Source organism: Colletotrichum fioriniae (assembly GCF_027942845.1).
Source record: "Colletotrichum fioriniae strain IMI 355084 chromosome Unknown scaffold_9, whole genome shotgun sequence".
NCBI classification, from domain to species: domain Eukaryota; kingdom Fungi; phylum Ascomycota; class Sordariomycetes; order Glomerellales; family Glomerellaceae; genus Colletotrichum; species Colletotrichum fioriniae.
The window spans coordinates 1359631-1371554 of record NW_027076845.1 but is presented as its reverse complement, the minus strand read 5'-3'; the positions used below and the strand labels follow the sequence as shown (position 1 = coordinate 1371554).

General features: G+C 54.5%; 2 protein-coding genes across 2 annotated transcripts; one reads left to right on the top strand and one right to left on the bottom strand.

Annotated features, from left to right (window-relative positions):
- Window positions 1-1306: 1306 nt before the first annotated feature.
- Window positions 1307-3328, top strand: IFR1_1 (Zinc-binding oxidoreductase alcohol dehydrogenase; the record flags this gene model as incomplete). The annotated part of the gene is made up of 1 exon (XM_053196455.2): window positions 1307-3328. One exon carries the CDS (start codon window positions 1307-1309, stop codon window positions 3326-3328), a length of 2022 nt encoding a protein of 673 aa, XP_053046106.2.
- A 1849-nt stretch (window positions 3329-5177) lies between these two features.
- STB3 (DNA-binding proteins Bright/BRCAA1/RBP1 and proteins containing BRIGHT domain) lies at window positions 5178-6242 on the bottom strand (the record flags this gene model as incomplete). Its single annotated transcript, XM_053196454.1, has 1 exon — window positions 5178-6242. One exon carries the CDS (start codon window positions 6240-6242, stop codon window positions 5178-5180), a length of 1065 nt encoding a protein of 354 aa, XP_053046105.1.
- Window positions 6243-11924: the final 5682 nt, after the last annotated feature.

The window sequence follows — 11924 nt, the reverse complement described above, 5'->3', positions numbered from 1 at the left end:
ATCTGAAGTCTTGTAGAGGTCTATAATGAGAAAAGCCACGGCGTTGACTTCTGCAAACCGAGAGTAGTGCTCCTGGATCCCAAGTGACCTTACACTCTCTAGGCAAGTTCCCAGTGTAAGAATTATGAGCAACTAGTTACGTTGAAGGCAAATTGTATGTCTAGCAAAACAAGTGTTATCCTCCATCGGCTACACTTTCTTTGGAGACACTTTGATTCTGTACTCCCATACTTATGCCACGTTACTACCCACTTGGTAGAGCCAAACATCGATAGACCTACTTACAATAAGATCGAGTAAAGAACCTCGGCCCCTAACTGCTAGAATGGGGCACAAGGAGGCCTCTACTTTTACATTACAACTCAGTTGCCGATTTCTGACCGATGTCTGCCGAAGCCATGCACGGCAAGTCTGAGGGAAATTGAGCCTCCCCTTGAAGAATCGATTGATTGATAAGACAACCTAACATGACTTTAACGTCATGCAACTAACCCGATAGCCTACAGGATAGCCTATGGGAGGAGGAGGGGAACGGGATCATCCACCCCAGTACAGCAACGTTCGCATCTCCCCCGCAGCCACGCAGCCACGTTTTACTAAAACTTTTTCTTCATCGGAGGCTTAGGGAGGAACGCACATGGAAGAGAAAGGGTTAGAAAATCCTTCACCACCATTGGATACCACCCCCCAGGAAAGAAGAACCTTTCTCATGCGGTGTTTAATGGCAATTGACTCCGTTAGATAGGTCCGATCAGTCTTGCATCAGAGAAGTTAAGTTACGGGAGCTATCCGAGAGTAGCCCTCTGGTGGGGCTGGTCCGATCGAATGGCAACCCGCTCAGAAACCCAGGATGTCACCCCAAACGGGGAAGAACTTCTCAACTTCTCCAAGAAAAGCTCTTTTACATCCGCGATGTTCCACTCCGCCAAGACTCTGAACCGCTGCTTATGGCGGAAAGCGGCAATTGAGCGGGAAGGAATACGTCGTAATCGTCAAGGAAGCCAATAGATTTCTCTCCTGAGAAGAAGACTCAGACTTCTCGATATCCCAGAAAAGAGTACCTCGCAGTGCCGATGTCCAGGACCCTGGTTAATTGCTGTGAAAGCTCCTCCCCTTCCTGGGTCCTTCTCGGACTTCACCCATATGCGAGGAGGGGTGGCGATGGCAAAGTCGAGCCATCTTCGAGAAAGACAAATACCAGACGAAAGGATACAGATGCATTTGGGTCTCTCTTCTCTCTTTCCCACCACCATCTCTTTCTCATTCGTTTCCAAAGCGGTGTGTCTAGCCACCCAAGCCTCTCAAGATGCGGTCGTCACTCCTTTCTTCCCTCCTCTGCCTCTGCCTGGCCACCTCGTCGACCTCGGCCCGCCACGTTCACCAGCTCCGCGCCGATTTCAACCTCGCTTCCCTCCCGCAGGCCCACTCGGCCCGCGGCCTCCCCGCCGCAGACGGCAAAAAGGGCGTCCTCCTCATGAACCGCATCGGGCCCTCAACCTCGGAGCTCTACATCGCCAACGCGGACGGCACAAACGAGCAGAAGCTCCTCGGCAACGCCTCGAGCTTCGAGTACCACGCCGCCTTCTCCCCGGACGGCAAATACGTCACCTTCACCACCGAGCGCAACGGCGACGGCAACTCCGACCTCTACCGGTGCAGCTTCTCTGCTGGCACCACGAGCGGTAGCAACACCACCTCCGCCTCAGCGTTGTGCTCCAATGTGGAAGAGCTCATCGCCACGCCCTCCGTCGAAGACGCGGGCGCCCTCTCCCCAGACGGGACCAAAGTCGCCTACGTCTCTACCGAGAACGGCTACCGCGCCAACATCTGGGTCCTAGACATCGCCACCGGCGCGCGCCGCAACCTCACAAACACCCACGAGATCGCCGGCGACCCCTTGCTGCCCGACGGCCACTTCAGACCCAGCTGGTCCCCGGACGGCGAGTGGATCGCCTTCGCCTCGGACCGCAACACGGCCTGGCGGGGCCACGGCAACGGTACCGGCTGGGAACACACCCAGGAGCTCTCTGTCTACGTCGTCCGGCCGGACGGCTCTGGGTTCCGCCAGGTCGCCACCAAGACGGGATACTGTCTCGGCTCGCCGAAATGGAGCCCGGACGGGAAGCGCATCCTCTACTACGAGATCACCACCGAGCAGACGTGGGACGCGCACCGGCCCGAGTCCCTCGCCGCTGCCGTCTCCCAGATCGTCTCGGTCGACTTCGAAACGGGAGAAGATCGCATCGAGCATACCTCGGGCGCCAGCGTCAAGATGTTCCCGCAATGGTTGGCTGATGATGACAGCACCTCAGACGGGTCCAGCAGCAGCAACAACATCGCCTACCTGATCAAGGGCGGCGACAACGAAGGATACAACTACACCTCAGGCGCCCACCCGCCCGTCAAAGCAGCGATTCGCTCGCCAGCCTGGTCCCCAGACGGCCGCTTCGTCATCTACGAAAAAGTAGGCTTCACCGCCCGCGCCATGGAGAAGCCCCTCTACAGCTGGGATGCGGACTGGGAATACCGCTCCACCGACGTCTTCCCCCAGCTCTCCCTACAAGGCCGCCTCGTCATCACCCAAAAGCAGCTCGGCAACTCCTCCATCGTCTCCATGAACCCGGACGGCACCGACCTCAAGCTCGTCTTCGACTCCTCCAAAACGGGCGAGATCGACGCCGCCCTCGTCGCAAAGGGTCTCGCTGGCGCCTTCCAACCAGCCTGGTCCAGCGACGGCCAGTGGATCGCCTTCGGCCTCGGCTCCTGGTTCCAGTCCCGCGCGACGGGCAAAGCCCGCGTCTACCGCACGACCTCCAACGGCAGCTTCTACGAGGCGCTGACGGACGGCTCCGTCCACTCCGGGTTTCCCTCGTACAGCCCAGATGGCCGCAGCCTCGTCTTCCGCGAGTGGGGTGTCCGCTACGGCCTCCGCGTCATCGACCTCGAGACCAAGACGGTGCGAAGCCTGACCAACGCGACGGACAACCTGCCCTTCTGGTCGCCCGACGGCGAGCGCATCGTCTTCACGCGCAAGACGTCGGCGACGAATTTCGACGTGTGCACCATCCGGCCCGACGGCTCGGACTTGCAGACGCTCACGTCCAGCGGCGCAAACGACGCGCACGCCGTGTGGTCGCACGACGGGCGGATCTTGTATTCCAGCGGTATGTACGGGTTCCGGGACGAGGCGGCCATCTATGATCAGACGTTCCAGCCGTACGGGCAGATCATCGTCATGGACGCCGACGGGTCGAATAAGCGGATGCTTACGGATAGTTTATGGGAGGATTCTATGCCGTTGTATGTGCCCAACGAGTTTCTCGTCTAGAGGTGCATTTATTGGTAGCTTGAAAGTATGGTCGCTGTAGAATTAATTACAATACAAACCCAAAACTCTTTGTGCTAGTACTTCTTCCTGTGGATGTTTTGACTTCTTCAAAGGTGATCAAGTTGAATTGAAATCGAAAACCCACAAAAGGGGCTATCCAGTGAAAAGAAGTAGGGAAGCATGGCTTTGACTCTGTTAAACTATTATTTTAGTTGTCTGGGCCATTCATTCAGCTTATCAGATTATGAATCCACGATGCTCGTGATAACTCACATGTTCTGCTTAATATAGCAGACATAGTTTTCCCATAATATATCTAGAGCAAGCCGTGAGATATTTTTCCCGAGGCGGCGGAACCATCCTCAATTTCTCCAGACCATAATGCATCTTGAAAAGCCTCTCGAGAACATGTAGCCACGATCAACCCAAGAGTAAGACCATGCTCATTAGCAACATCAGGTCTTCCATTTGACCAGACCTTTACCCAGGCTTTCATAGTGATGATTTGGGAGCAGTTGTATCGCGAGGGTGCAAAGGGTTGAAGTCGATATAGGTAGGTGCCTTTATACTGTGAAGAGACCTCGGCGTACACAAATCACGACAATGCACCTAGTGATCACACGATCGTCAACACCACGATGGGACGAAACAATCAAGAGTTCCATTCTTTGAGAGCTAGACCTAGCCGCCCAATCCCGGGAAACCCAGATCCCGCCGTTCACCAAAAAAATTTTTGGAGTGAGGTAATTTCTCTTTTTGCCTTTTTTTCTTTGATTTTAGTTTCAATTCCTCTGCCCTTCCTCATGTCTCAGAAGACATGGTGCTCTGAAGCCGATCATATTGGTAAGCAATATCAGCGAGCCAAGCATCACCAAAGTTCCTCATTTCTAACTGCGCGTCCTGTCCTCCGCGAGAGTTGCCAAACAGCCAAGCTCATGCTGACTCTTCCAGTTCGCAAACACAAAATCCATGTGTCGTGTGTATTCAGTGTTGATGTAACACGAATATCCATAATCTTTTCGTCGTCTTCGTCAACCCCAAAACTAATTAAACAGGTGTTGGTGTGAAGCGCGCAAAAAGGGGCGCGTAGTGTGATGGCTGACGAGGTGAAGCTCGCCCAGCGCTAGATGATGTAATCCTCCACGGCGTGTTGAAGTGGGGAAATGCAGATGTGTGAACAAAAAGCAAAGGGGGTATGTGCAAAATGTGGTATACGCATGAATGGGAGAGAATCGAAGTGTGTGTTTGCGGGGAGGTGGTGTTGTCAGGCCAGCCCATTCCAACCTGTCGTCGGCGCCACCGCGCGTTGCCTTGGTCTCAACCAGACCGATGCTTGGGGAAAGCCGAACAAAGATTGTTGTAAGGACTAAGATTCTTCGAACCAGGTGCCAAGATGAGACCAAACAGGCAGAGGTGGGGAGACGCGACGACAGTCCCCAAGATAGCCAGCCGGCCCAAGTAGTAGTGTGTCGAAAAGTGTTGTTGACCAAATATGTCGTGGTATCCTCCAGTAGAGCCATGATCGTAATGCAAAGTGGTGCCCAAGGCCACAATGATTGCCCTTCGCGCGAGGGCGTTATTTGCCGTTCCAATGCCAGGAACGCCGAACCCATGTAGTGTAGAACCGCCGTGCCATGACAAATGCCAGAGAGTGGTGATACGTGATCCAGAGCGCGCCGGCTCGGTCAGTGAAGTCATGACACGGTATCCGTGGTTCAGCCAACCCAGCCAACCAGTCCGAATCCAATGAAAAATAGGAGACATGCTTTCTCATCGGTCAAACAGACCGATCGCACAGCGTAGTCCTTCCATCCCCCAACGCCGTGCTATGCAAAAAAAAAAAAAGGTTTTATACAGAACCCAGACGCAACAGAGCCTCAACCGCCTCACGCTCCTGCGCGTCAGACGGGCTCTGGAGCGCCGTGAAGTCAAAGGGCATGGGCTGGAGCGAGCGTGCCATGCCAGTAGAGACGGTTCGGATTCCTCCCGAGTTATATACACCGGTGGAGAGGAAGCTGCGTCCGGCAGACTGTGCGGTTGCGCCGGCTGTGTTGTAAGACTCGGCGCGCAGAGCGGCAGCTCCAACGGCTGCCCAGTCCTCGTCATCGGTGGCGTCCTCGGGATCATCATTCATAGCGATATCGTCGTCGTCCGGAGCCTCGGAGCACGAGGCGGAGGCCGAGCCATCCAGGGACATCTTATCCGCTTCGCATTCCATCATCATGGCATCGCGATCGTCGTGAGAGAAGACAATGGAGTCGCCAGCGCTGGACGAGGCGACGTTAAGGCGAGACCTGTCGGCGCCGCGTCCACCGGTCTTGCTGATGGGAATGCCAGATCGGTAGTCAGTGGGGGGTGTAGACCCGCGCGCGGCCTGACCACGTCGACGAGCATCCCATCGACCCCAGCCCACCTTTTCGAATTCCACATCGCCATCCGGTCCGCCACCCTCGCCTCCACGACCCTCCAAGGCGCCAACGACCAGGCGGCGCGCCTTTGTCGGCGGGATTCCTGCGAAACCCGGGACAGACGTTGTCAGGTAGCCCATGATGTGACGGATAGCCAGAGGGCCGTGGTTGAGGAGGATCTCGGGGAGGTGGTGCTTGGCCAGCAGGGTGGTGCTGATAGCACCGGTGGCGTCGTAGGAGGGTGACCGCGATGCTTGCCTGCGACCAGTCGGGTCGTCATGCAGATCGAGGTCCGAGTCGATGGGCTCGAGCCTGGCCTTCTGAAGCTGGGCCTTGAGGCCGTGAGGCGGAAGGGCGGGAGAGATGGAGTTGGGGGGAGTAGGGAGGGGGTGAGATCGTGTCACAGTCGTCGCAGGAACACTCCGAGCCGCTACAACAGTCAAGTTGTCTCGGCTCATGTTGGAGGCCTGGTGGATATCGCAAGCAGCAGCTGCCATGGTCGCCATGATGTCGTTTAGACGTGTCTTGTGCTTCTAGACGTGTCTGTACGCGATAGCGATGGTTAGCTACAGGTGCCAGGTAGAGTGTTGGTGACAAGAGTGGTAGAGTATGTGGGAGGAGGGATCCCACGATGAGAAGTGGTGATGTTGAGTCACCAATGTAGGAGAGGGAGGAGGAGGATGTGACGCAGTGCTGTGGTGTGCTGTGGTGTGCTGTGCGGTAAGATAGGGTTTACTGTTGACGTACTGCTAGAAGCGGAAGGGATGCGATGCAAGTGTGGAACTGTGCAGGTAGACTCAGTTCGACGGGTCGGCTAATAGACTTGTTGGCAGATCAGGCTGGCGTTGCTGTGGCTGTTGCGATTATCGTGACTGTGACAAGAGAATCTCGTCAGTATTGGGTTGTGGTTCTTCGTGATGCTGTATTTGCGTTGAAGAAGAGAGGAGAGGAAAGGGAAAGGGAGGGTGAGATGAGTGCGACGGCCAGGGCTAAAGTAAAAGGGACCGTGGTGGTGGACGGATACGGAGATGGGATGGGATGGGATGGATGGGAGTGACAGACAGACTCATACCTGACTGTTGAATGACTGTGAGCGACACACACACACACACACCATACTGCGTACCTACACCACACACCAGACATACGCGGTACCTCCATCTTTTGGTGTCGGCTCTCTCTCTCACCTTGTTCCTCTTTGCTGGGCTGGAAGTGTGTGTAGGAGAAAGGGAGGTACATGGGGTACATTGCAAGACCTGGGGCATGTCAAGAGACGGCGACCGGGGGGCAGGAAGTACCCACGGTACCGGACGGATGCAACCCAGGATCCAAGGTATCCGCAGTCAAGTGCGGTACACCCATGTACCTCGCTCTCTCTACTGCTTCCTCGGTATCTACTCCGTACCTCTCATGCTGGTGACTCCTCCACGCTTTCTGTGGCGGGCCAGTCTCTTTCGGTACAAGGCAAAGGGCCTCAGAGAACCAGTCCAATGGGAGAGGAGAAGGAGAATGAATGACTGATACCTAGACAGACAGGGAAAGAAATACGTCAACTGTACTCCGTATCGCCATGTTGATGCAGTGCAGCTTGGCTTTGGGCCCAAGCCCGGGTGCTTTCTCCAACAACACGCAGCCAACCTGACGCCCGTACCAAACTCAACCGCCTGCAGCAGACAAAGGCCCACGGCGGCGAAAGGAAGGGAAGGCGATGGATGGATGGCCGGATCATGGATGGATGAGCACCTGGCACCCTCCAGTCTCAAGCACCTGAGAGCAAGACCAAGGCAAAAAGGCGAGACAAGGCCCGACAACGCAACAACGACTACAGCGACAACAGGAAAGGAGCAAAGAGACGGACGCCGCTGGCTGGCGTTGGCGCAGGTGATGGACGGACCATTGGGCGATGAGCAAGGACAACACCACTTGAATACACACCCAGGGGGGTGGCAAGTTGCGGCCACGGGTGTCGAGTGTTGGTCACCAGGTGTTGACTGACGGCCTCTGAGTGTGGATGGTGTGTGTGTGTGTGTGTCTGGAGGACGAGGTATGTGTGGCTGGGTTGCTGATACCAAAAAAAGGAGTTCCCGGCTGGGAGAGGAGATGGGAAAACGGCAAAAAAGAGAAAGAGAGAGAGGGGGTGTCGCTATTCTCCTACTTCCTGTCACACTCCCACCTTCACCTTGTCGCAGTCCGCAGAGGGCGAAGAGTACTTCTCTGAGGTCGTCTTGTACACAGTGTGTATGCACACTACGTACACCTCGTACACCTCGTACCTACCTCATGCCTTCAGAGCTGTGCTTCCGTCTCTTCCCTTCCTTCCCATTGATTCCAGTTCCCCTGGGTTTGGGGAGGAGTCATCGCTCTTGCTGATGACAGGCCTATCTTACAGACACCTGCCTCGTCCGTCTTGACCTTATCACCAAAGAGTTCCTTATCAACCTTTGATCTGATATTCTTTCATGATCCTGCCTGCCACCTGGACGATCTGACCTTATAGTCCAGCGCTGGGTAAGGGGAGCGAATTTCAACTTCCCTGGTGGTCCTACCTAGACTCTGTGACCTTTTGATCCAACTGATTGCTTTTCCTTTGATCAAAGTACCTTTGCAGAACGATACCCAATTTCAACGACGGATATACCTTCAACGCACACCGCACACAAACCGCAAACTGGAACCCATCCAAAAGTGAAATACCCACTTATCGACAGCTCTAAACTCCATCCTAGACCTCCAAACAATCCACATGAACGGAGCTTGGGCGGGCTCCATCGCGTTGTCCCGTTCCTGTCCCCAAGCTTGACCGCCGAACCAGCCATCGATGCGAATACCTCGAGATACAGACCTTCAAGCCTTCAAGGTCCAAGGTCCCATGCGATCCATATCCATGAATGACTTGAAGCGTCCGCGACACAGCAGTTCCACGACGGACCCAGAAGACACGTCCCCCCATGCGCCGGCGCCGCTGACCTGGTCTTCTTTCTTCTCAAGTTCCCAAACCCATGCCCCATGCCGAACCCGAAGCTACTGAAACGAAGTTCCCACCTCGTTGTCTTCCCCGGACTGCCGATAGGGTCGGCCGGTAAGTATGATGATCCAAGGCCTGGGAGAAAAGGCCCCAGTGGCCCCAGGGCCAAGGGTAGGGAAAGGGGGACAGCAACCCGTGGCCTTCCGGAATTGCAGTCAAGCCCACGCACTTGATCCCCGGCCTAGCCCACAACGCGCTTCTCCATTCGGAGTCCATTCCAATAACCAACTGTTCGACCTTCAGCGTCTAGACCCTCTCTAGACAGGTCCATAATAAGCTTGATACAAGGATCGAGAAACGACGGTGATAACGAAGAGAGTACGGATACCCGATCATCGTGTCAAACACAGCACTATCAAGAAGTTACGCCAGGAGTTAAGAGTCAAGCAGGCGATGGATTGCCAGTTACAAGTCACAACAAACCCGCAACGCAAGGCAAGCGGCAAAGTCACCGATTCCCTGCCAGCCTCAGGGCATCAATGTCGACGAAACAGACACACACATAAGTCGTTAAGCTCTCGACATTGCCGCCTCCCACCCATTCCACTTACCCATGAGCCAAGCCAAGGTCCAAGGGCTGCTTCTAGATGCGCATCAAACCCGCGTCGCCGGCGCCCGCGTCAACCACAACATCACCAACAAGCCCACCGCGCATAGTATATCCCAACCGGTGATCCCGTCCTATGGCACACTGGGCACGGTAAAATGGAAACTTTCGTCTCGGGTACAGCGTGCAGTCCAAGAGCTTACCAATCTGTCGGGGGTCTCTGTTGTTCTCTTGCCCGTCTGTCACTTCTGTCACGGTACCTTACTTCTGAGGTACGTTGTCAAAAAGACTTAGCCATGAAACTTTGCTTCCGAGTTGTCCCTGTTTCCATTTCCGTTTGTCCCGTCTCCTTCCTATCCATTCGCATCCATGGCACCCAAGCCCCCCTTGGAGATCCACCATGGATAACACGAACCGACTCATGGCATTTTGACTCTTTGCCTTCTCCTCTTCCCCCCTTCATTCACCTACAATTAGAGGGTTGTGGTGATAGGGTTCGAAAACCCCAATCGCGATCTCTTCTCCCTCCCACATCGCACACACAGTTGACATATGTCCACATCTCATTATCATCAACCTTTGTCAACCTGTGATTCATTACCCGTTCCGTACCCGCTAATAAACCCACCCGCTTGCTTTGTCCGGATCCCGTGCCAATGCCATTACCCCTGTCAAACCCCCCATGTATCCGTACCCATGTCCCATCCATGTCTGAAGTCTTTCCCGCCAGCAAGCCGCTGGGAGACGCGACCACGGGACCGGTGTCCACTGAAGCAACCACAGCTTTGCAGGCAAGCACCAAAGCAATGCGAAGTTTGGCTTGGTGGAGAGCTGTGGGAGTGTGCTTCTTCCTGCTTCTGCTAACGCTGCTGATACTGTTGCTATCCCAGACGGAAACAGCAGAAACGGACGGACGGGGTTTGAAATGGATACCTCGGCGGCCGTCAAGTTTGCTTTGGCAGATTTGCTGCTACTGATGCTGCGGGAGACTGGAGAATGCGACAGTGTCGTCATCAATCGCAAACCCGCAGCTTCGCTCTCTCAGTCCATTTCTTTCCTAGTACGAGAACACTCTCAGCCCAGCAACCAGCAACGTGCGACCATACCAACACAGACCGGGGGCCTTGTCAAAACAACAAGGGGGCAGAGTGCTAGAGAGGGCCCTTCATCACCGCACAGAACACACACACGCACATTTTCATGTTGTATTTTTTTTTATCGCCATCATCCCCCTATTTTCGGACGTTGCAATTTTGATTTTTGAAGAGGAAATTCCCAAAGCTTTCCGGCGCTTTGGTCAATCGCAGTGATCGAGATGCTTCGAAAAAGAAAGCGAGAGAAATCTCTTCCCTTTGGCGAGATTGGCATTCCTCCTTACCCTGGAGCGTCTCTTATTCCTCTCACCTTGATACCCCTTTTTCCAGACGGCGCCGTGGGGATCTTGGAATGGAAGTATTGATGGAATCTGAGTAGAACCTGTCCCATGTCTCCATGCCTCCATGGGAAGAGGAGGTGCAAGGGGGCGTGTAAGTCAAACCGACCATTTGGCAACGCGCAATTTCGTGCAGATTTGCAGCAACAGCAGCCGGAGCAATGACAGGCTCGAAATGTCTGGTTCCTGTATTTCTTCATGCTTTCCCTAATAACTTCTGGGTGATTACGAATGACAGTGAGTGTCCGTATGCCGGCGGGACGATCCAGACCAGAAATGTCTGAGACACGCCCTCACTCAACTTCCAAGAAAGGAACAAGACGAGAACTCGGCCGTCATCGTCCATTTCTCCCGTCTCTTTCTTTCCTTGGATGAGATCGAGACAACGAAGCTAGTCTGAAGCCAACCATCTCACGACTAAGAAGACATACCGTCTATCACGGGCTACTTTCCAACAGAGAAGTCTTAGTTCGCCGACGCCGACGCGACGACGTGTCCTCTTACACCAGGCTTAAAACCGTCGCGTTAGAGAGATGATCGACACTCCAGACCTGACTAAACCTGCGTCCCAAAGTCACAACCACGAGCTTCAGCTGAAAAATCCCCGGTTCAACACACTGCCCCTGCCCCGTTACTCATCTTTCTCCCAATACGATTTTTTCTCTTCGAATATCGTACGGAACATCTATTTTACTTTTGACCTCGCACACTGCGCCATTCCGAAGAAATGATGCCAAGACTGCAACCATTAACCAGTGACCATACACACGGTCCCTAGCAATTGCTTGGTGACGGGTAAAGCAACTGGAAACTGGACCTGGACCTAGACTTGGACGGATGTGGAGGGTGTGTCTCTATCAATCAGCTGCCTCTCAAGTGTGTGTAGCTGCTTTGTATCCCACGGTACAGCTGAAATCCATCCCATCCCGCGTCCCTCTTTCGCCCTGCCCGCCCTGCCCGCCCTGCCCTGTGGCTCTGGCTAACTCCACATGAGAGATACACAAAAAACCGACTCTGCAATTTTGGATACTGTGGTGGTGGCGGTGGCAGTTGCAGCTGTCTTATCTGTAACCCGTTATCATTTTCCAGATTTGGTGACCGTCAACCGCCAGAATTGGAACACGGCGATGCGTGATGCGTGGGCTTATCTTCCAAGGCACGCCTCAACTTTTGCTCTGTTGATG